At 44.2% G+C, this 24,264-nt stretch overlaps 1 protein-coding gene across 3 annotated transcripts in view; it reads right to left on the reverse strand.

Moving 5' to 3' along the window:
* The window catches only part of LEKR1 (leucine, glutamate and lysine rich 1), a 775,178-nt gene that overhangs the window by 613,523 nt on the left and 137,391 nt on the right, over positions 1 to 24,264 (reverse strand). For all 3 annotated transcript variants that reach the window (XM_085634762.1, XM_085634761.1, XM_085634764.1), the window contains one exon: positions 10,272 to 10,486. In XM_085634762.1, the coding sequence (XP_085490888.1) occupies positions 10,272 to 10,486 (215 nt within the window). The remainder of the gene's footprint in view (positions 1 to 10,271; positions 10,487 to 24,264) is intronic.

Genomic DNA, 24,264 nt, shown 5'->3' on the forward strand with positions numbered 1-24,264 from the left:
GGAGTCCAATAGTACCACCGAGCTTCTCGAATATACCTAGCATCTTAAGTCCAGGTTGGGGTAGCTGCGGGAACTGGCACATTCCAACCTTGAGAACAGCCAGAAACAGCAAAATCGACACTACGATAAGGGGAAAAAGTGGAGAACCCTGCAAGTAGGCGACTGGGCCCTAGTACTCCTACCCAGCTCGTTAGCCAAAGTCAAAACTGAATGGAAGGGGACCTACAAAGTTGTGGAAACCATCGGTAACACCACCTACCGAATCCAAATGAGTCCCAACCGGTTGCAGACGTTCCACATTAATCTACAAAAAAAATGGCTAGGCCCTCCGCCTACCACCAACCAGCTTGTCCTTGTTCCAAATGTAGAAGGCTGCACGCTAGAGCACCTTGTAGTTAATAGCATTTGTCGGAGGAACAGCGGGAGTCCCTATTAGACACGCTAGAGGAATATGCACCCCTTTTTTCTGATCTCCCGGGGAAAACCTCTCTAGTGGAACACTGTATCGAAACCCCTCCCGGTAAGGTGGTACGCTTACGACCTTACAGGATACCGGCCGCCTGAAGGAAGGCAATATCAGCGGAAATCAAAAACATGTTGAAGATGGGAGTAATACGCCCCTTTCAGAGCGATTGGTCTTCGCCCATAATGCTAGTTCCCAAGCCGGATGGTAGTATCAGATTCTGTATAGATTTCCGTCACGTAAATTCCATCTCCAGACTGGATGCCTACCCCCTACCCCGCGTTGATAAGCTCATAGAAAGGTTGGGGGACACCAAGTACATTTCCACCTTAGACCTGGCCAAGGGGTACTGGCAGGTTCCCTTGCGCAAAACCGACCAAAAGAAAACCGCCTTTACCACTCCAGATGGTCTCTTTGAATTTACGGTATTGCCCTTTGGTTTTCACGGGGCCCCCGGCACTTTCCAGAGGCTTATGAATAGGGTCCTGTCTTCGCATCCTGCGTACTCCTCAGCCTATCTCGATGACATCATCATCTACAGCCCAACATGGGAGAAGCACCTAGAACATTGTCATCTGATATTCCGAGAGTTAGAGAGGACGGGGCTCCACGTCAACGCCAAAAAGTCTCGCATGTGATTCTCCAAGGTGAAATATCTGGGGTATTTACTGGGAAACGGGTGCATCGAACCACAGAGAGAAAAAAATCAAGGCTATCACTGAAGCCCCTCTCCCTACCACAAAAAAAGAAGTTAGGGCCTTTTTGGGTCTGTTAGGATACTACAGGAGATTCATCCCACGGTACTGCGACCAAGCTGCCCCTCTCACAGATTTGTTAAAAAAGGGGACCCTCAAACATGTTCTAATAAACCCTCCTCCATCTATCAAAGCAGCATTCCAGAAACTGAAAGACGCCATCACCCAGAGTCCATTTCTTATTTCACCGGACCACACACGCCCTTTCATACTACAGACCGACGCCTCCGACGTTGGTATCGGAGCGGTTCTCTCCCAACTCTCTGAGGATGGGCTAGAACGCCCCGTCCTGTTTGTCAGCCGGAAGCTCTTCCCTCGGGAACAGAGCGATCCTGTCCTCGAGAAGGAGTATCAAGCTGTCAAATGGGCCATCGAGAAGTTAAGGTATTATTTGGAGGGAAAGTGGTTCACACTTTATACCGACCACGCTCCACTAGTGTGGATGAGCAGAAACAAAGGGAACAATTCACGGGTGATGCGTTGGTTCCTATCCCTACAACCTTTTGCCTTTGAAGTACGACATGGAAAAGGTTCTCTAAATTCCAATGCTGATATCCTGTCCCGGTTTCCATTCATCCCCGAGTGGGAAGACACTGGGGGTGGGATGTGTCGGAACCCACTGGCCTTGGGCCCCGATGTGAGTCCTGACTCACCCCGCAACAAACCATCTCTCTCTCTCTACCTTCCAGCTGCCGGATGCGGACTTCAATCTGGGAGAACCCGTTCACCATTACACCTCCCCGGACTGGCCCTTTAAGTTTTCTGCGGACGAAGAAAGCCACACCCCAAGAGGACGGACGACTACAGTCTCTGCCAGGATAGGACAGGAGAGGCCAGCGAGAGGTGTGTCATCCGCCAGAAGGATGAAGCTGAGGAAGCCCGGACGACCAAAGACGCGAGACGAGCTGAGAGCAAGAAGTCCGGGAGCACAACAGAATGACCGGAGGACACTGCGCCCCGCCACAGCCCTGGAGGGATGTGGCTACAACAGGTGCCTGCCAGGATTCGAGGAGTCGGGAGGAGAAGCTTGGGTCCACCATTGAGGTCGGGAATCGTGCGAGGGTGGGCTGAGCTGTTCTGTGAAGCCCCGCACCCTGACTCTCTCGCTTCTTTCCTGGTGTTGGTTCCTGCACACACCCTTATACTAGAGTGCGTGCCCCTCACTTCCTGTTCCCATAGCTTGTTTAAACCCAGTACTAATATTGGTTCCTTTCTTTTGTTTATTTGCCCTGAGAGGGAAATCGAGGAGGACGAGCACCAAGGAGGAGACGCCAATCCCCTGAAGAAGACGCCATTGAACTACCTCATTGGAAAAGTGAATTCCCTGCCTATTTACTTGGGACTCAATAAAGTACCCCGAAGCATAACAAAACCGCATTTGTCTGAGTGGTCCCTTCTGCTACCGACAGGGATGTAATGTGCTTCTACTCACAAAGAGAGCTTGTATTGCACTTTTTGCCTTGTGGAAAAATGTATGTTTATTACAGCAGGACTGAGTTGGGTATATTTATAAGCCATTGATCAAGTCTAGATGCCTAATCTGTTTTTATGAAAAGTTATGTCAAAGGCAGTAGTTCTGATATATTTATTGTGAAAAGTATACGTTAAATCCAATTGATCTTTAAGGGTGGATTGCTGTTACACTGAGTTAAAAACTATAGACAGGTATTTTATTACATGGAATCTCAAATATTACTTAAGTAGACCAGGCCTTTGGTGTTGCTTACCACCAGTGACAAACCATGGGAGTAGATTTGTTCTTTCAGAATCCTTGTTATGCTGACTTAGGAGGGGTTGTATTGTTTTGCCAGCTGTATTTGTGTACATAGTTATAATTACATGACTGTATACGTGATGGTTACCTAGTAGGGAAGCGTACGCTCAATATAGTAAGCCAGATATTGCATGGTCACAGGCCAAATATAAAGGCTAAAGGCCTAAGTGGTTCATTGCGTAAATGTATGTCAGATGTTATAGGTCTGATCTGTTACTATGAAAGGTTACGAAAAAAACAGTAGGTGTGATGTCTATATTGTAAAAACGGTATGTTAAAGCCAATAAACTTTTAAGGGTGGATTGGAATTACCTGCTAACAGGCTTTAACAGGTTATTGTGTTATGTGCATTCTTACAGATCACAATAGTAGGCAAGGGGTCTGGTATTGGTTATCACTCTGCCATACCCATGGGCTAGAAGATCTGCATTGTGAGAATCCATGTCAGGCCCTATTAGGAGGGAGTACATATTGATTTTCCAAGTCTATTTTTGTACATATTTCTAACTTTATGACTGTATAAATGATGGCTACCTTATGGAAAAGTGTATGTTTTTTATACTAGGCGTATGCTGGCTATTGGGATGAGCCACTGGCTGGTGCAAGGCACAAGCCTGATCGGTTGATTAGGAAACGTTATGTCAGATGTCATTGGTCCGATTTGTTAAGTGTGAACATTGCAGCAAAGGCAGAAGACCTGACATATTTATTAAGAAAATCATATGTTACAGCCAATACGTCTTTATGGGTGGTGTTAGAACTGGCAAACTTTGGCATGGTTTCCCCAGTCTTTTTACATCTGACCTCCTGTTTTTGACTGTGTGCTGCATTTCGTTTTTGATGGTGTTAGGCCTCTAGGCAATTTACTACTGTTGACCAGTGCTAAAGTGCAAGTGCTCCCTAACTAAAATGTAATGGTATTTGGCTTCTCCATGATTGGCCTATTTGATATGCTAGTATGTCCCTAGTACAGTGCACTGTGTGTGCCCAGGGCCTGTAAATCAAATGCTACTAGTGGGCCTGCAGCACTGATTGTGTCACTCACATGGGTATCCTTGTAAACAGCCTTAGACCTTCCACTGCAGTGTCTGTGTGTGCAGTTTTAAACTGTCATTTCAACCTGGCAAAGTGCACTAGCTTGCCAGGCCCAAACCTTCCCCTTTTCTACATGTAAGGCACCCCTAAGGTAGGCACAAGGTAGCCACATGGGCAGGATGAAATGTATTTAAAAAGGGAAGACATTTACCATTATGTTTTACATCTCCGGTTAGTGAAAATACTGATCATTTGGTTTTTCACTGCAGCAAGGCCTATCTCTTCCATAGGTTAGCATTGGAGCTGCCTTGCAACATCCTACAAGTGTATCTGCTAATTGGAATTTGGGATCTCTGGACTCACAATTTAAAAATACACCTTTTAGTGAAGTTAGTTCTTCAATTGCAGGTCTCAAAATGCCACTTTTAGAAAGTTGGCATTTTCTTACTGTAAAAAGCAAGGGGTGGGGCATGCTTTTTGCCCCTACCAGATGCACAGCTGAATGCACCATCAAGGCAATCATGTAGTTAGTCCATTGTTATGAATTATGATCACTGTACTCATTTTAAACCAATGTTTTTGACATCCTTTCAAGTTACATTTGTTTTTCAAGCCACACACGCAATGGTTTGCCATTTCCCAAATTTCTTGTGTTCCAACCGTGCCCATCCGGACCTCTTGAAAGAACATGACCAATGCAAAAATTCATCCAAGACAGTGTTTTATTAAATACAACCCAATGCATTTTGGGCAGTCAAGTGCCCTTCGTCAGGGGTCACTGTAAATAAACAATAAAAACAACAAATATGACCATTACCATTTATGTGAAACACAATAATATATCATGCATTAAACTGACATTCACAAATTCATTTTTCAAAATGCGCTTTCCAAAATGCCATATTTGCACTTCAACCTCCTCTGATTACCCGACTCCACCTGCATCAGACAGTAGTGTTAAGCACCCACCGTTCACCTTAGTCTGTCCCTTTCTTAGCTAATACATTCCCCACTTTTTTCCGTGATTATTCAAAACCTGTTCATCAATCTGCTTTCCCATGTTTGCCCCGGCTTCCCTTCAACTACCATCCTCAAACTCTCCACACCAATCTACACCCTCCTCCTTGTCCTACTTTCCCTCCCTACATAAACCTGATCAAGTACTCTCCCCCTCACGACTGGATCCTAGCACTGTGTCTCTCATTATTATGTCGGTTTCATATATTTTCAAAAACAGCTGTCCCTAACTCAATCTATTTCATAATTGCCCTTGAGTTATCCTCTTATCAGTACTATGATCAAAACTGCATAATAAACAATCCTTCCACCATGGCACAGTCTTTCACCCCTCCTTCATCCCTCAGCTGTAATCTACAACCCTATTCCTCCCGTACCTGCCGTAAGCGTTGTCTCCGATTGTTAGCTCTACATCCCTCCCTTATTTAACCATGTGTGTTTTTGAATTAAACTTCTTGATTGGCTCGTTTCAAACACTTTCCTGCCATCAGTGCTGCAATCAAAACGATTTACAAATCTCACCGACTACATTACCCATAATACAGTGGACTAGTCAAAACTTTACCAGAGCTTGCGTAATCACATTACTTCCTGACCCATGCAAGAAAAACAGTGAGCATAATAAAAGTGCGCATTCAATGCAACTAATCTCCAAATGGTAATGTTAATTATTTTTTCAATTGTTTGTTTTGGAAAAAACGTCTCCTTTTTAATATCAACACCAGCTAGTGTGATGAATCTCGATGTTTCACCGTGTGTGGTCGCGTACACAGTTCTCTCTTTCTGCTTCTTATTCCATCTGAATCCGACGGGTGCTACCCCAAAGCAGGGCAATCTTCAAACATGAACAATTATGGGAGTGGGATGCACACCTCCATAATTTTCTTACTGTAACCATTCTGTGCCTCTGCCTGCATCTGAATACACTTTTGGGTCAGGGTGACAGTTGGGTTGTTTGTGCATTCACTCTAGACAGTCACAAAAAGGGGGGGAAACAACCAGTACATAGCAGTCATTACAACGCGAAACCGCCACAACGCGGTTGTTACAAAGAAAAGTTTGTTACAACGAATGACCATCACAACGCAGATTTTTACCATGCATAGGCCTTTACAATGCTTGCCTTTACAACAATTTTTGTTGTAAAGGCATGAATGGTAAAGGAATATGCGTTTCAAATGTAAGTATTTGGTAAGTATGGGTTGTTTTGGGATGGCATGGGTTTTGGGGTGGCATGGGTAATTTTAGGGTTTAGGGTGGGTAAGGGTTTTGGGGGCAAGGGTATTTTAGGGTTTAGGGTGGGTATGGGTTTTGAGGTGGCATGGGTAATTTTAGGGTTTAGGGAGGGTATGGGTTTTGGGGTGGCAAGGGTAATTTTAGGATTTAGGGTAGGTAAGGGTTTTGGGTGGGTATGGGTTTTGAGGTGGCATGGGTCATTTTTGGGTTTTGGGATGGTATGGGTTTTGGAGTGGCATGGGTAATTTTAGGGTTTATGGTGGGTGAGGGTTTTGGGGTAGCTAGGGTAATTTTAGGCTTTAGGATGGGTATGGGTTTTGGGGTGACAAGGGTAATTTTAGGGTTTATGGTGGGTATGGGTTCTTGGCTTGAAGGGGTAATTTTAGGGTTTAGGGTGGCTATGGGTTTTGGGGCGGCAAGGGCAATTTTAGGGTTTTGGGTGGCTATGGGTTTTGGGGTGGCAAGGGTAATTTTAGGGTTTAGGGTGGCTATGGATTTTCGGGTGGCATGGATAATTTTAGGCTTTAGGGTCAATATGGGTTTTGGAGTGGCATGGGTAATTATAGGGTTTAGGGTGGGTAAGGGTTTTTGGGTGGTGAGTATAATTTTAGGGTATGTAGGGGTTGAGGGGTTGTTGAATTTATATATATGATTTTATATATTTCAACAGACATCATTATGTGTGGAATATATAAAAACTTGTATAAAAGTAAGTACACCAGTTTTGTTTTACATGTATTTTTTTGCATTACCACACATGCCATCGCTAAGAAATTATAAGTATTTTGTAGGGAAATATAAAGCTATAATTTATACATAAATAGCGTTTACATTTATGTGTAAATATTGTATATTTTCATTCACAACTTTAACCACACAAATGTTTTACAAAACATGCTTTTACAACAAAATTCATTGTAAAGGCATGCGTTGTAAAGGTATATGTGTGGTTAAAGTTTGCGTTGTAATGGTAACGCGTTGCAACAACACTTGCGTTGTTACAACCGTGTTGTAAAGGCATGCGATATAATGGCATGCATTGTGGAGATATACAACCCACAAAGGGAGATGAGGTGTGCCCTGCATATCCTAATGGCCCATCACTAGGCTGATGGGCCTTCGTGAGCTGGAGTGGTGGGGGGAGTTGACACAAACACCTAACTAGAGCTGTGCCTGTCCTCTCATTAAGCAGTCTCCGACTTCCTGTAGTGTGTCTGGAGCCAAGGCAGGGTTTTGTGCACTACAAAGACTTTCCTTTGAAGTTTGCCTACTTCAAGGTTGAAATGGGTATACGTACTAGACCTCAGACACCATATACTCAGAACGCTTCTGGGTTGAGGACATTCTATCAGGAAGAAGAGCTGGATTGATGTCAGGATAGACTGCCACTTTGCTGTGCTGGCCTGGTGCTGCTGCTTCTGTCCTGGGAGTGAGAGGACTAGACTTTGCTTTCTACATCCAGCTTCCAATGTTCTCCAAGGGCTTCAGCTGAGCTTGCCTCCTGCTAAGAAGTCTCCGACTCATCAAAGACCTCACTGTCCAGCACCTGGGCTCTCTTGTTGAGAGCCCCGTCTTGCCAAGTGGTGCCAAATCCAGTTTCTGGGGCCCTGGAAGTGAGATCTGGTGCAACAAGAAGATAAATCTACACCTCGATTCCCAACGTTATTCCAAACCGGCGCATCTCTGCAAAACTCAGCGCATCGCCACTACCTGCACCGGAGCATGGGCCCCTCTTGCTGCAACGATCGCGGCTTACAACTCAAGCCCCAGCTTACTGTTGCAGCATGTCAGACGCACCACTGCTACGTGAGTCTCAAGCACTGCATCATTGAAGTCCATGATGTCCCGCTCTGACTCCAACGCAGTGCCTGCTTTATCACTGCAGAATCGACGCAGCACGACTTGACTTTTGACGCATTGTCCCTGGGCCCCAATTTCTTCATCAACACTGCACCGCAGTAAGGAGCTGTGGCCGCATCTATGAAAATGACACATCATCTCCCCAGCGACAGTAAGGAACTGATGCATCACCTCCCCTGCCTAGCAGAAAGGAACCAACGCATCACCTCCCCTGTAGCAGTAAGGAACAGACGCTTCACCTGCTTTATCGGCACCTCACCTCCCCTGCGCCTCGCAACATTTTTAATTTTTGATGCATCTAAGGTACTTTGTCCTCATCAAGTGCAACCTTGGATTTTTAAGAACTGAACTTTATTTAATCTTTGAAAATTCATATCTTGACTTCTGTATGTTGGATTTTTGTTGTTTCTGTCTTGTTTTATTCAGGTAAATATTGGCTATTGTTCTAAACTGGTGTGGAGTCCTTTTGTAGTGTTTTCACTGTGTTACTGTGTGTGTACAAATACTTTACACATTGCCTCTGGAATATGCCTGACTGTTCTATGCCAAGCTACCAAGGGGGTGAGCAGGGGTTAGCTTAAGTGTGTAACTTACCCTGACAAGAGTGAGGATCCCTACGTTGACAGGGTGCAAACCACTGCCATCTAGAGACCACATTTCTAACAGGTGGGTTGATATTACATTGTGTTGATGCCTGTAGACATGCATTTTGTAACATGGAATTTCACTGATTACTGTATAAAGCAAGGATTTTGGTTTTAATTACTTTCTTTGATAAACTCTGAGGTAGAATATAGGCAATGTGATAATCTTTGCTATATCTTCTAGTGTTGGCCTTGTGTGTGTACTTGTCTACCAGTGCCATTTACATTTTGCTTATCCCCATGATAGTGGCGTGGAAGAGGCAATGGATTAGCCCAATTCTGCTACTGGCTAAATTTTCCTGTGAGTAACGGTATTTTGCCAGATCACATGCACATTCACCTGAAAATGAGTGTGCTTTAGTGTCCAGGTTATCTGCCAATGCTTTTGTTTTCCATTTGTTCCTTTCCTACGTCCCCTTTCTTTTCTTTTTCCTTCTCCTTTTTTCTTTTCTTTTGTTTTTAATGTGCATCCTTTGACTCTCCAGACAATCTATCGGTTCCCTTGCTTCCTGTTCTTTTCATCTGTAGCGTGCTGCATCCTGTTTGTGGACTATGTTTAAACTAGGCAGCCATCATGGAATGGTATTGTCCATAATGTATCACTGTCCAACTATTCTAAGATAACCACCATGTTTAGAAGCCTTTTGTAGGCCACCTTGGATCAATACAACAGCCACACACTTTAACGTTCGAAGATGGCTGCCCAATGCGGTATTCAGACAGCAGCCACCATTGTATGATATTGTGCGGACTGTATCAGAATTTTTACCTCTCCAGAGTGGCTGATATTTTGCTTCTAAGCATTGCTGCTATTTTGGAATTTTAAAACAACACTCAACTATTTATAATACCATTGCCGGTCAGCCGACCGCTGTTATGTTTAATTTTGTTTTTATTGCAAGTATATGCCTGTCAAGTTTATATGGGACATGCTATCTATTTTTCTACTTTTATTCTTTTAATTAATGTTCCATAAGCTCGTTGTGTTTGTGTGTCTTTTTATTGAGGATTTTTAACTTGGTAAAAGCAAGAATGAGCCTGTGCATGGATGAATAGATATATGTGTGCAAGGATTAGTGACAGGGTGGATATAAAATAACTTATTGAGTGCCTAAACTTATCAGTAGATGAAGGTGCACTTTCAGTTATAAGCACGATCTATTGTCATTGCCAATGCTTGTTTTACGTCCATCTCCACACATACATATATCGTATTTTGACAATGCACAGTTAATTTCTTTTGACAGTTGAGTCCAGTTAAAGGGCCTTTCAATAGGCTTTGCCCATTTTTTCATTATGACAAACAAGGATTCGTAACTTCAAAACAATAACAGTGAATGAAGTTGTCATCTAAAAGTTAGAAACTCGGGCATACTGATGTTCATCTTTGCAATTTACATGCATTATAAGATGTATAGCATTAACTTGTAAACTACGTTACATGTCCCGAAAAAGTACGATAGTTACAAAGTATGTTGAGTTCCTACCTTTCACCTTGGAAGGCATTGTCAGTCTTACTCTGTTCAAACTGCAGACTTAGAGAATGAAGTTCAGCTTGAAGTATTTTTTCGCGTTCTACACTTCCTTTGTAAAACTGCATTTCTTTTTCTATTGCTTTAACTTTTTCTTCCATTAATTTGTACTCGTGAAGAATCAAATAACTAACGCCACAATATTTACAGACTGTTTCGTCCCTAGCCATCTAGAAAAAAGAAGAAAAGGAAAACTGAATAAATGAAAAAATACAATATGCTAATACATTTTGGAGCAGTTTTGATTTGCTTTATATTAAATATTTACATAGGATAAATCTTGCCAACTGGATCGCACACATGGAACTGCATAAAAATAAAATAAAGTAAAAACAACAGCATACAATAACATTGAAATATTAGAACTGAAAGTACATCATACTTTCATTTCAACATTTAAACAAATTGTATGTTCAGGTGACTACACAAAATATTCTCAAAAAGCAGTTTTTTTTTATAGATGGAAAAGAATTACTAGTCTGGGAGCGGTAATGGAAAAAGCTGGGCTCCCAAAACCCTCCCTGTTCAGTATGACATGACTGCAGATTTTTCCTCCATGCTGTTCATATCCTCAGACTCCTCCTTGGAACCTGACTGTGAAGCTCAAGGTTGGGGAGTCGTTGTGGTCCACAGCCCTACATCCCAGTGTGGCACCGGTCAAAGTTGGAGCAGCTGTTGCACCAGAGGACAGGCCCATTGTCCCAGTCTCCCATACTCAACAGTAATGCGAGTTACTGGAAAATTACACTAAATCACAGAATGTTATTGGTTACTTCAAGGACCTGCTTCCAACCAGACACAAACATGATGCCCTGTAAATTACTCTAGTTGGTGCTGTCCATGGAGACCCCAAAATCTGCATCAGTGAATGAGAGCATCTGTGTGTTGGTTGACAGCTGTAACTCCTCCACTAAAGAAAGCATTGGCCATTGCACAACAGGATTGCAAGCAGGCTCAGGAAATATAGAGGTAGCCTATTTCTTTACTTGTAGTCTGACAAGCCTTGACAACTAGTACAGAGTCCTCGGGGATAGTCCAGTCTTTGTTTCAGAAAATTATTCATGAAAAATCAAAGTATATATAGATAACCTGGGCATCTCTGCGGTTAAAAATGGATCTGCCTTAAAGATTTAATAGCCACTCTATCCAGACCATATCTACCTCAGTTAACGTTCTACGAATTGTGCTGGCAGCAGTGGGGAACTTCCATCTAGGTGGAATTGAGTACATTGTGCGCCTAAAGCGAAGCAATTATATTGCGCCCACTATTTATTTGTAAGGAAAAAGAAAGATCTTCAACCTGCTAGAGACTTCTGTGATTTAAACCAGTTACACCTCCGGCAGAAGTTCAAGATCTCCTAAGGGAGATTGAATAGGAAAGTATACTTAGAGAACCATATCCAGAATTAATGCTAATTTCTCCCCAAGAGCAATCTGCACCATTTTCAGCAATATGACCCCCTTGTTTATTTAACACTTCTGATTGAAGGATTAGTTAACACTAGCAATCGGGGTCAAAGTTATTTGCAATCCAGCTATCAAAAAAGTGCCTTTCCTTTGTAGCAAATTTCTAAATCTCAAATACAGATGTGTGCATGCTGCTCATTGACGTGACATTCAATAGGAAATGTAACATTCAATATACATCCTTAATTATTAACTTTTGTCTCATCGACCAATTTCCACAAACAATGGAAGACACATTGCACGATATTTATAGCGCCAAATTCAGTGCAAATCGATTCAAAAGGTTTTAAATTACAAAAGGGGACTCAAACACAGGAGTCCATTCACAATCTACATAACGTACTACAAAATGCTATTCACAAACTTACATGTACGGGGGGTTTCGCCTGCCTCTCCTACGTTTTTCTGTGAAGAGAACTCCACCCCAACTGTGGAGTCTACGCACACGTACGGTTATGTTTCAATAGGAAATGTGGTAGGAACAGCAAGGAGTGGTTGTAAAATATAATTTTACAGGGGAATAATTATGAGCAAAGGGGAGGGGATTTGCAGTAGTAAGGAGGGGTTTCAGGAAAGTTAAGGATGGGTTTTGGAAGGGCCATGCACCCATACATTTTTTCCAATAATTTACCATAGGGAGATTCGGCAGTCGGGGCGGAAATCTCTACCTTGGGTAAAGTATAGGGAAAACTAAAAAAAGGTTTATTGAACTTTATAAAAGAATAGTAAAACATGTTTATGCTAGACATTAATGTAAACTATTTTGATATATATTCACTTTAAATGTAGAACAAAATAAAAAAGCTACAGCATTATTTCTTTAAAAAAATAATCTTTTTATTTAATTAACCAACACCAGATACAATCACCACAAATGAGTACACAATCATTTTTCCTGATTCCAGCTTTAACATTCCTGACACTCCTTACAGTCCCACTGGCAATTTATTCCTCCAGAACTCTATTCTCAATCAGTTCCCTCCTGCATTTCCTCCACCCTCCTCCGAGGCTCTGGCGCCATACAGGGGTTGCCTCTAAAGTCATTCCATTTACTCCAGACCTTACCCCATTTGCAGGGGCAGCCACGACTGGTATACACCGCCTTCTCCACGACCATACACCAGTTTCATAGTACTCTTCCAGTCTCCCAGGGAGGGAGTCACATCAGAATCCCAAGCACGTGCTATATTTCTTTTGCCGATCATCAGTGCTAGAGTCACCCCTATTTGGTCTTCACTTCCCAAATCCGTTGCCTCCCACACATTTAGGAGACACCAATTTACCGAACTGATCAACTCACACCTATACACTACATTTAAACATTGAATCATTTTCAAGCAGTATTCTTGAATTTCGGGGCAGGTCCATATTATATGGAAGAATGTGCCCTCCTTTCTACAGCCCCTACAACAAAAAGCATCAGTTAGTTTTTCCATCTTTACCAGTGAGGTGCTTGAAATGTAGACCCTGTGAAGTATTTTGAGTTGCACCGGGCAAAACTGGGCTTTGATCGCAACCTCCCAAGGGGAGGCCAGTGCCTCCTACCACTCCTCGTCATGCAACTCAGGGATGTCTTTTTCCCATTTCACTTTTAAGTGAGTTAAAATATCTGGTGCATGATTTATTCGTTTTTTATATGTAACCTTATATTTAAGGTGATCCGGATGTATGACCTTAGGAATGACCGCAATCAATCGGCAAGCCAAACGTTTTGCCAGGATCTTTGCCTCGCTATTTAGTAGGGGGATGGGTCAGTAAGACCCGCACTAGTCTCTCGGTTTCCCTTCTTTATGAATTACCACTATTGATGCTAGTCTTTGCTCTAGGGTCATTGGTCTGTAACTAGACTCTCCTCGAACATATTCAACAGGTGGGGTATTGTGTGCTTGCTTTTATAGAGTTCGACTGTAATCCCATTAGGCACCAGCGCCTTCCCCGACTTGACATTCCCGAGGGCCTGCTGCAATTTTTCAGTGGTTAGTTCTCCGTCTAAGGTTTGTACCTCTGCTTATGTGAGTTGTGGTAGGGGTCTGTCTTTCAGGAGCCCCGGCACCTCCTGGGATGTAATGGAGGACTCAGACGTATATGCGTATTCATAATAGTTTGTGAACTCCTCAGCTATATCTTGAGGGTCCGTGAGGGTTTCCCTGCCCTTCTAGTGTATTGAGGCCACCCAACGATTGGCTTCTCCTGTTTGTTGAGCCATGCTATAAGCCTCCCCGCTTTATATCCATGCTCACAGACACGGTACCTCATTTCCTCGAGGAGAGCTTAAACAGCATTTACCGTCAAGTCTTTGTATTCTTGGTGTTTTAGGCTCAGTAAGTGTTTTGATTCCTCATTATCCAGTCTGACTACTTGCTGTTCTAATTCCATGATAGTCTTTTTCTACTTCCTCAATCTCCTTCCTTTTTCCCCTCTTGTGCCCTATCATTAGTGCTAGTGCTTGCCCTCTGATGACTGTCTTATACGCCTCCCAGAGCATCGTTGTTGACGCCACTGAGGACTCGTTTTCTTCAAAATATCTTACAGTTGTTTTGCTAAGATCTTCTCTGATTTTGGGAATTTTCAGATAGAACGCATTCAGCGCTTTTATGTTCCTAGGTCTTGGCTTCCCTACTGAGTATTTAGCCCAGATTGGAGAGTGGTGGGATATACCTCTAGGGAGATGCCTAGCCTCATTGAAGTCCGAAATCTGGTCGGCGGGCGTGATTAAGAGGTCTATCCTAGAACAGCTATTATGTACACTGGAGTGGAATGTATGTTCTCGGTTCCTGGGATTTCAGGCTCTCCAAATGTCGGCCAAACCAAGTGCTTTAAGGAAGTCAGCTAACTGTGTCTGGTCTACATGGTATTTCCTCACAGGGTGCCTATCAAGTATGTCGTTCACAACCATATTGAAATCCCCCCCAATGATGAGGTGCCCTGTCGGTAGTTCTAGCAGTAGTTTCCCAAGGTCAGGGAGGGTCGAGACTGCCAGTGCTGGCGGTACATATACTGAAACTATATTTAGTGTCTCCCCCTCCCATTACCCTGAGAGGGTCGTATACCTTCCCAGTTTATCTGACCAAGTCTGTTCGACTATGAGTGGGAACTGTTACTTGAGAAGTATTCCGGTGCCTCTGGAGCTAGAGGCGAATCCCGCATGGCTCTGCATCTTATACCGCCCTCTGTCAAGCGCCTTACATTTAGTACCCAGTAGGTGGGTTTTTTGCAGGAGGATTACGTCAGGTGCATGTCTTCTTACAAACTGGATCACTATACCTCTTTTAACCTTGTCACCCAAGCCGTTGACATTCCACATCATCCGCTTGAGCTCAGGGATCACGTTGCGCCCCATAAAAAATATTGGGGGATGCTAAGACTCTGCGGAGCCTTCCAGCAGCTCTTCTCACTAGGCCTTGATATCACATTTCTTATTAGGCTTGCCGAGGCTTCTTGTGCTATCATGTAGTGAAACTTCTCTAAATCTACATCAGGAGTACATAAGGTCAAAAATAGTGCAACTGCACCCAACGGGGTGCCCAACTCCCCCCCGTCCCCCCCAGATCCCCATAAACTACCCCCCACACCACAACTCTGCCAGGCGGATTCAACCATCCCACCTTCCCCAACTCAGCAGAAACGAGTCGGGAGAACGTGTGCCCCCCTACCGCCCCCGCTCCCCATCCCCCCAAAAAACACGTTCATAATAGCAGTTGACCCCTGGTTCCAAACAAATTCTAACCCAAAGTCTGCCTTTACGTGGTGTCTCACGTGAAGATCGATCCCTCGATCGGGCGTTCTTTCCCCTTCCTCTCCTGCGATCCATTTTAAGTAATTATAGGAAGGTTGCTGAGGGGGATCAGACTTTCAACCGGCCTTTCAGGGTAGTCTCACCTTTGGTTCTTGGTTCATCCTGATGATCAATCTCTCTCCCTGACTACTGTAGTGTCTCCCCCAGTCTGTCTCTGCAGTGTCTCACTTTCTGTGGATCTGGGCATTTTCTTGGGTCTAGAACCTTGGTTCCACTTGTCTAGAGAACGCCGCACTGTGCACCAGCCCTCCACCCAGGCCCTAGCACCCTACGAAAATAAAAAAAACATGATTTTCCCCCTTCTTCCACTCAGAACTTTGCCGGGTAGAGCATGGAGTACTTCACCTCCCTTTTTCTCAACTTTTGCTTCACCGCCAGGAATGATCTCCTCTGCCTCTGCACTTTCTGGATGTAGTCTGGAAATAACGATATATGTGCGTTCTCGAAAGAGAACGGTGGGGCCAACCTGGCCGTCTGAAGCACTACATCTCAATAGTTTAGGAAGCAGCCAGTATAGGTCTAGGTGGGCCCCCCAACGCGGTCTGCCTCCTGGCACTCTATGGGCTCTCTCCACAGTGAACAGTTTTGATACACCACACAGTTGCAGATGCTTGACGATGAGGTCCTCAACAAATATTTCAGTGGATTGGCCTTCTGTTCTGTCCGGTACACCCAAAATTCATACGTTGTTCCTCCTTGACCTTCCCTCAAAGTCTTCCAGTTTCGCTTCCAGGTTGGATGTCGCGGTCTGAAGCGCCCCCACTCTATCTTGTAGGGCTTTGGTGTCTTGTGTCAGAGTCCCTGTTACGTCTTCCACTGCTTTGAGCCTAGTCCCCATATTCCACAAGTCCGCCCGTATCAGAGTCACCTCCGCCCCCACGTGGTCCATTGTTCCCTCTAGAGCCGTGCGCAACACCTGTATTGCGGACATGATGTCTTGTAGAGAGAGGGCTTACCCGGATACCTGTAGCTGAGGCGCCGTCACCAGGTGCTCTGCGGCCAGATACGGTACCCTGGGTAGGGCAAACTTGTCCATTTTAGTTTGGTGCGAGCCCTTCATTCCACGAGATCCTGTCATGATTTATCGGGGCCTGAATCGTGCTTAGGAGGGGGAAGGCTCAGGCCGACGGGTACTCCCTGATGCCTGCCGCAGGAAGGAGATCTCCCCGCACGAGGAAGCTGACTTACGGTAACATCAACTGGAAGTCAATATCAGGATGGCAGGTTTTAATGGAAGAGGTTCTATGTGCAGCAATCTCAGGAGTGGGACATTCTAATCAACCCATTGGGGTATAAATGATTTTAGTTTTTGGAGCAATGACAAGCCCACTGGGGTGAAATGTATGCAGTACGACCATTACCATAATGTTTTGCACTTACAGGAAGGCCCACTGTGGGCTGAACTGTTATTTAAATGTAAATTAGGTGACTGCAATGTGCTGCTGTGAACAAGGGTATTGTAGCCTGAAACGTGTCAGGCCGCTGTTGAAATTAATTAAGGCCTCCTGCTGGCTTTGCTACAGTCTCCATTAAAGAAATAAAACCTACCTGGGAGTGCATCTTCATTCGAGGGCAAATATATATATATATACATATATATATATATATATATATATATATATATATATATATATATCAAACACAAAGGTTGCCCCATTGGAAGGCCTCACTCAAGGTGGTTTCACACTCGTTTGCCGCCGGCAGTGGCACCGCAGCCCATCATGCTTTACTCCATCTCGTGCCAAACACGTTTCGGGTGTACCTCCCGCCCTTGATCACTGGCTGAAACAACAGGAGACACAGGCTGATTGCTTGCACGTAATTTATTTGGAAATTCAGTCCTGCCCAAATGGGCGTCATCAGGGAGCATTATGGTCTTTGCAGTTCCTTGTTGGACAAAGTGCAATTACCCAGTGGTTGCCAGTATTTCCCATTGTTAAAAATGTCAAGCCCCAGTGGGCAGAGTACAGCGTGGTGAGAGCCGCAATGACACCAATATATACCTGCGGCTCAGGCCCCCCTCGTTCAATTCAGTGCTCAAAATCACGGGCAATGTAGATCCGCTCCTCTTAAAGCGGCGGGGCCTTCCGCGACCGGACTAGCCGCATATTACATCAAACACAAAGGTTGCCCCATTGGAAGGCCTCACTCAAGGGGGTTTCACACTCGTTTGCCGCCGGCAGTGGCACCGCAGCCCGTCATGCTTTACTCCATCTCGTGCCAAACGCGTTTCGGGCGTACCTCCCGCCCTTGATCACTGGCTGAAACAACAGGAGACACAGGCTGATTGCTTGCACGTAATTTATTTGGAAATTCAGACCCGCCCAAATGGGCGTCATCAGGGAGCACTGGGTAGTTGCACTTTGTCCAACAAGGAACTGCATAGACCATAATGCCGGCGGCAAACGAGTGTGAAACCCCCTTGAGTGAGGCCTTCCAAGGGGGCAACCTTTGTGTTTGATGCAATATGCGGCTAATCCGGTCGCGGAAGGCCCCGCCGCTTTAAGAGGAGCGGATCTACATTGCCCGTGATTTTGAGCAGTGAATTGAACGAGGGGGGCCTGAGCCGCAGGTATATATTGGTGTCATTGTGGCTCTCACCACGCTGTACTCTGCCCACTGGGGCTTGACATTTTTAACAATGGGAAATACTGGCAACCACTGGGTAGTTGCACTTTGTCCCACAAGGAACTGCAAAGACCATAATACTCCCTGATGACGCCCATTTGGGCGGGACTGAATTTCCAAATAAATTACGTGCAAGCAATCAGCCTGTGTCTCCTGTTGTTTCAGCCAGTGATCAAGGGCGGGAGGTACGCCCGAAATGCGTTTGGCACGAGATGGAGTAAAGCATGACGGGCTGCGGTGCCACTGCCGGCGGCAAATGAGTGTGAAACCCCCATGAGTGAGGCTTCCAATGGCGCAACCTTTGTGTTTGATGTAATATGCGGCTAGTCCGGTCTCGGAAGGCCCGCCTCTTTAAGAGGAGCGGATCTACATTGCCCGTGATTTTGAGCAGTGGGTAGTTGCACTTTGTCCAACAAGGAACTGCAAAGACCATAATGCTCCCTGATGACGCCCATTTGGGCAGGACTGAATTTCCAAATAAATTACGTGCAAGCAATCAGCCTGTGTCTCCTGTTGTTTCAGCCAGTGATCAAGGGCGAGAGGTACGCCCGAAGCGCGTTTGGCACGAGATGGAGTAAAGCATGACGGGCTGTGGTGCCACTTCCGGCGGCAAACGAGTGTGAAACCCCCTTGAGTGAGGCCTTCCAATGGGGCAACCTTTGGGGCCGATTCACAGAACTAACTTAAGATAAAATCCTAAACTTACTTCTTTTGGTATTCACAGAAGTTAGGATTTTGTCTTAAGTTTGTCTTAAGACAAACTTAAGACAGACTTAAGACAGACTTAAGACAAACTTAAGACAGACTTAAGACAGACTTAAGACAGACTTAAGACAAAATCCTAACTTCTGTGAATACCAAAAGTAGTAAGTTTAGGATTTTGTCTTAAGTTAGATCTGTGAATCGGGCCCTTTGTGTTTGATGTAATATGCGGCTAGTCCGGTCGCGGAAGGCCCCGCCGCTTTAAGAGGAGCGGATCTACATTGCCCGTGATTTTGAGCAGTGAATTGAATGAGGGGGGCCTGAGCCGCAGGTATATATTGGTGTCATTGCGGCTCTCACCACGCTGTACTCTGCCCACTGGGGCTTGACATTTTTAACAATGGGAAATACTGGCAAACACTGGGTAGTTGCACTTTGTCCAACAAGGAACTGCAAAGACCATAATGCTCCCTGATGACGCCCATTTGGGCGGGACTGAATTTCCAAATAAATTACGTGCAAGCAATCAGCCTGTGTCTCCTGTTGTTTCAGCCAGTGATCAAGGGCGGGAGGTACGCCCGAAACGCGTTTGGCATGAGATGGAGTAAAGCATGACGGGCTGCGGTGCCACTGCCGGCGGCAAACGAGTGTGAAACCCCCTTGGGTGAGGCCTTCCAATGGGGCAACCTTTGTGTTTGATGTAATATGCGGCTAGTCCGGTCGCGGAAGGCCCTGCCGCTTTAAGAGAAGCGGATCTACATTGCCCGTGATTTTGAGCAGTGAATTGAACGAGTGGGGCCTGAGCCGCAGGTATATATTGGTGTCATTGTGGCTCTCTCCACGCTGTACTCTGCCCACTGGGGCTTGACATTTTTAACAATGGGAAATACTGGCAACCACTGGGTAGTTGCACTTTGTCCCACAAGGAACTGCAAAGACCATAATACTCCCTGATGACGCCCATTTGGGCGGGACTGAATTTCCAAATAAATTACGTGCAAGCAATCAGCTTGTGTCTCCTGTTGTTTCAGCCAGTGATCAAGGGCGGGAGGTACGTCCGAAATGCGTTTGGCACGAGATGGAGTAAAGCATGACGGGCTGCGGTGCCACTGCCGGCGGCAAATGAGTGTGAAACCCCCATGAGTGAGGCTTCCAATGGGGCAACATTTGTGTTTGATGTAATATGCGGCTAGTCCGGTCGCGGAAGGCCCGCCGCTTCAAGAGGAGCGGATCTACATTGCCCGTGATTTTGAGCAGTGGGTAGTTGCACTTTGTCCAACAAGGAACTGCAAAGACCATAATGCTCCCTGATGACGCCCATTTGGGCGGGACTGAATTTCCAAATAAATTACGTGCAAGCAATCAGCCTGTGTCTCCTGTTGTTTCAGCCAGTGATCAAGGGCGGGAGGTACGCCCGAAACGCGTTTGGCACGAGATGGAGTAAAGCATGACGGGCTGCGGTGCCACTGCCGGCGGCAAACGAGTGTGAAACCCCCTTGAGTGAGGCCTTCCAATGGGGCAACCTTTGGGGCCGATTCACAGAACTAACTTAAGATAAAATCCTAAACTTACTTCTTTTGGTATTCACAGAAGTTAGGATTTTGTCTTAAGTTTGTCTTAAGACAAACTTAAGACAGACTTAAGACAGACTTAAGACAAACTTGAGACAAACTTAAGACAAACTTAAGACAAACTTAAGACAAACTTAAGACAAACTTAAGACAGACTTAAGACAAACTTAAGACAAACTCCTAACTTCTGTGAATACCAAAAGTAGTAAGTTTAGGATTTTGTCTTAAGTTAGTTCTGTGAATCGGGCCCTTTGTGTTTGATGTAATATGCGGCTAGTCCGGTCGCGGAAGGCCCCGCCGCTTTAAGAGGAGCGGATCTACACTGCCCGTGATTTTGAGCAGTGAATTGAACGAGGGGGGCCTGAGCCGCAGGTATATATTGGTGTCATTGCGGCTCTCACCACGCTGTACTCTGCCCACTGGGGCTTGACATTTTTAACAATGGGAAATACTGGCAAACACTGGGTAGTTGCACTTTGGAACAAGGAACTGCAAAGACCATAATGCTCCCTGATGACGCCCATTTGGGCGGGACTGAATTTCCAAATAAATTACGTGCAAGCAATCAGCCTGTGTCTCCTTTTGTTTCAGCCAGTGATCAAGGGCGGGAGGTACGCCCGAAACGCGTTTGGCACGAGATGGAGTAAAGCATGACGGGCTGCGGTGCCACTGCCGGCGGCAAACGAGTGTGAAACCCCCTTGAGTGAGGCCTTCCAATGGGGGAACCTTTGTGTTTGACATATATATATATATATATATATATATATATATATATATATATATATATATATATATATATATATATATATATATATATTCACTTAAAAAACCATAGGTTTCACACATGTTATAGTTAGCTGGACATTTCACTCGTAAAAAACCATTGAAATTCCCCCGTTATAGTTAGTTCAGAGAACTATAACTCGCGCGACCGCAATCCACTGCTCATGACGTCACATATTACATCACTCATGACATGGTCAGTGGCATCACTCATGACATCACTGATGACATCATCCTTGTGATAGAGTGGCGGTCGCGCGAGTTATAGTTATCTGAACTAACTATAACGGGGTAATTTCAATGGTTTTTGCGAGTGAAATGTCCAGCTAACTATAACATGAAACCTATGGTTTTTTAAGTGAATTTGTAAGGTTTTTTAAATGCTAAGTTATGTATGTTTTATTATATTTTTTATATATATTTTTATTTTTTATTTTTAAGGTTTTTCACCGTGCGCGCACGGTGCGTGCACCCCGCGTTTTTTTTGAAAAAAAAATAAAATGTTTTTTTCACCCTTCGGGGTCCTTCAGGGACCCCCTGACAAAGGCTAGGGGATCAGGAACTCTCTACCCTGCCCCCTTTTCACATTCTCCGCCTTTCTTTTTCCCTGTCACACACACAACACACAAAATGGCGGCCGACACGTCCTGATTTCGACCGATTCGAACGTTGACTGACATGAAACCACCAATCAGAATTACGCTCGCGCACGTTAAGGTGCGCGCACGGTGCACGCTTATAGATATTTATGTGCTTTTAACTGCAATTTACTCAGGAACTACTGAGCAGATTGACTCCATATATGCAAAAGGCACATCCCTGACCTGAGGACTACCTCTTTGCCAAATTTCAAGTAATTCTGTTCAGCCGTTCGGGCTGTACCTTCGACTAAAGGTCCTATGGGAAAATGCATGGGGAAAACGCATTTTGTGACCCCCCTTTTTTCTCAGCCCCCGCTTGACGAATCACCCCGAGACTTTCAGGGTAGGAGCTGAGCGGAGCGCCCCATTAGTTTTGAAAATTTCGCCAGGATTCATCAACCGGCGCCAAAGTTATTCAAAATAGAATTTTCAGATTTCCTATGGAAACTCGGTCCTAACTATAACTATCTACTGGCGACCGCCAGTAGATAATATATATATATATATATATATACATATATATATTCACTGAAAAAAACATAGGTTTCAGGGGTGTTATAGTTAGCTGGACTTTTCACTCGTACAAAACCATTGAAATTCCCCCGTTATAGTTAGTTCAGCTAACTATAACTCGCGCGCCAGCAATGCACTGCTGATGACGTCACATATTACATCACTCATGACATGGTCAGTGACATCACTCATGACATCACTGATGACATCTCAAATGACATCACTGATGACATCACTGATGACATCATCCAGTGAATGTGTGTTTTTCTGAAAATTAAATATGTTTTATATATGTATATCTCAAGGTCGATGGAAGAATAAATGGGTATATAAGTGTCTAAATGGATGATTTATTTTTGAAAAATTGATTGTGTAACTGACTGATTAAGTGTATCATAGTGAATACATGGCTTAGTGAGTAATGTTTAAATATGTAAATATCTGTATCCGTCTCTCACTTTGTGTATAAGTGGCTGCATGGGTTGGTGAGTAGCTACATGGGTATCTATATAGGTTATTAGTTGGTTTTTTGAGTATCAGTCTGAGTGTCTGCATGGTTCGGTGGGGGGTATTACGTAGTGCATAGGTGCATGAATGAGTGACTCACTGTTTGTATGTGTTGAAGACAGCATGTGTGCAGGACTGTATGGGTGGATGAGTGTGTGTATGGGTGTGTTAGTGAGTGAATGACTGTCTCAATAGTGTCTTTATGAGTAACTGCATATGTTTTAAACTAGTATATGTGACTATTGGTGTATATAAGTGAGTGTATGTGAGAGTGAGAGATTGAAAGAGTTCCTGTATGAATAAGTATGTGTTTCTATAAGTGATTGTTTAAAAGACTAAGTATGTGTAAGTTTCCACAGAAGTAAGTGTGGTGGTGTGTGTATAACTGTATATGCAAGTAAATGTATGTTTGATTCTTTATTAGCATGAGTGACTATGCGTGTGAGTAACTCTATGGATGAGTGGCATTGTGTAACAGGATGTATAGGTGTATGAGTACATATGATGAGTGAGTACATGTATGAGGGACTGTATAGGACTGTTGGTGAATGAGTGGATGTGTATGTGGATCTTAGAATTACTGAAGAGGTTGTTGTAACTGGTATTGGTATGTCCATTGTTTTGAAAATTTTAGTCTCTATTTTTGAATGTGTGTATCAAAGGTTATATTAGGGTGAGAGGAGGTCTGCCACTCTATCACAAGGATGATGTCATCAGTGATGTCATCAGTGATGTCATTTGAGATGTCATCAGTGATGTCATGAGTGATGTCACTGACCATGTCATGAGTGATGTAATATGTGACGTCATCAGCAGTGCATTGCGGGCGCGCGAGTTATAGTTAGCTGAACTAACTATAACGGGGGAATTTCAATGGTTTTGTACGAGTGAAAAGTCCAGCTAACTATAACACCCCTGAAACCTATGTTTTTTTCAGTGAATTTCTGAGGTTTTTTAAATGCTAATTCCTAACTATAACGTGCCTGAAACCTATGGTTTTTTCTGTGAATTTCAAAGGTTTTTTAAATGCTAATTTCTAACTATGCCTACAGAGATAGGACATGTGAAGAAAGAAGAAAAAATGCACAGAAAGAAAAAAAAGAAGTGCAGAAAGAAGCAACAGAAGTCCTCAAAGACGAAGAAAAGTGCAGGAAGAAGGATACCGTGCAGAAAGAAGCCTTGTTGCAAAATCATCCTGTACCCTCAACTTTTTCAGACGGATACTGGTGGTAACTGAGTCTGACTAACAAGTCCTAGAGCCAGTGCTATGTTAAAAGACACTTAGAATACAGTGAAAACACCTACATACACTAGGGAACATTATGCGTTGGAGTTCCCCT

Source organism: Triturus cristatus, chromosome 11 (genome assembly GCF_964204655.1).
Source record: "Triturus cristatus chromosome 11, aTriCri1.1, whole genome shotgun sequence".
Lineage (NCBI taxonomy): Eukaryota > Metazoa > Chordata > Amphibia > Caudata > Salamandridae > Triturus > Triturus cristatus.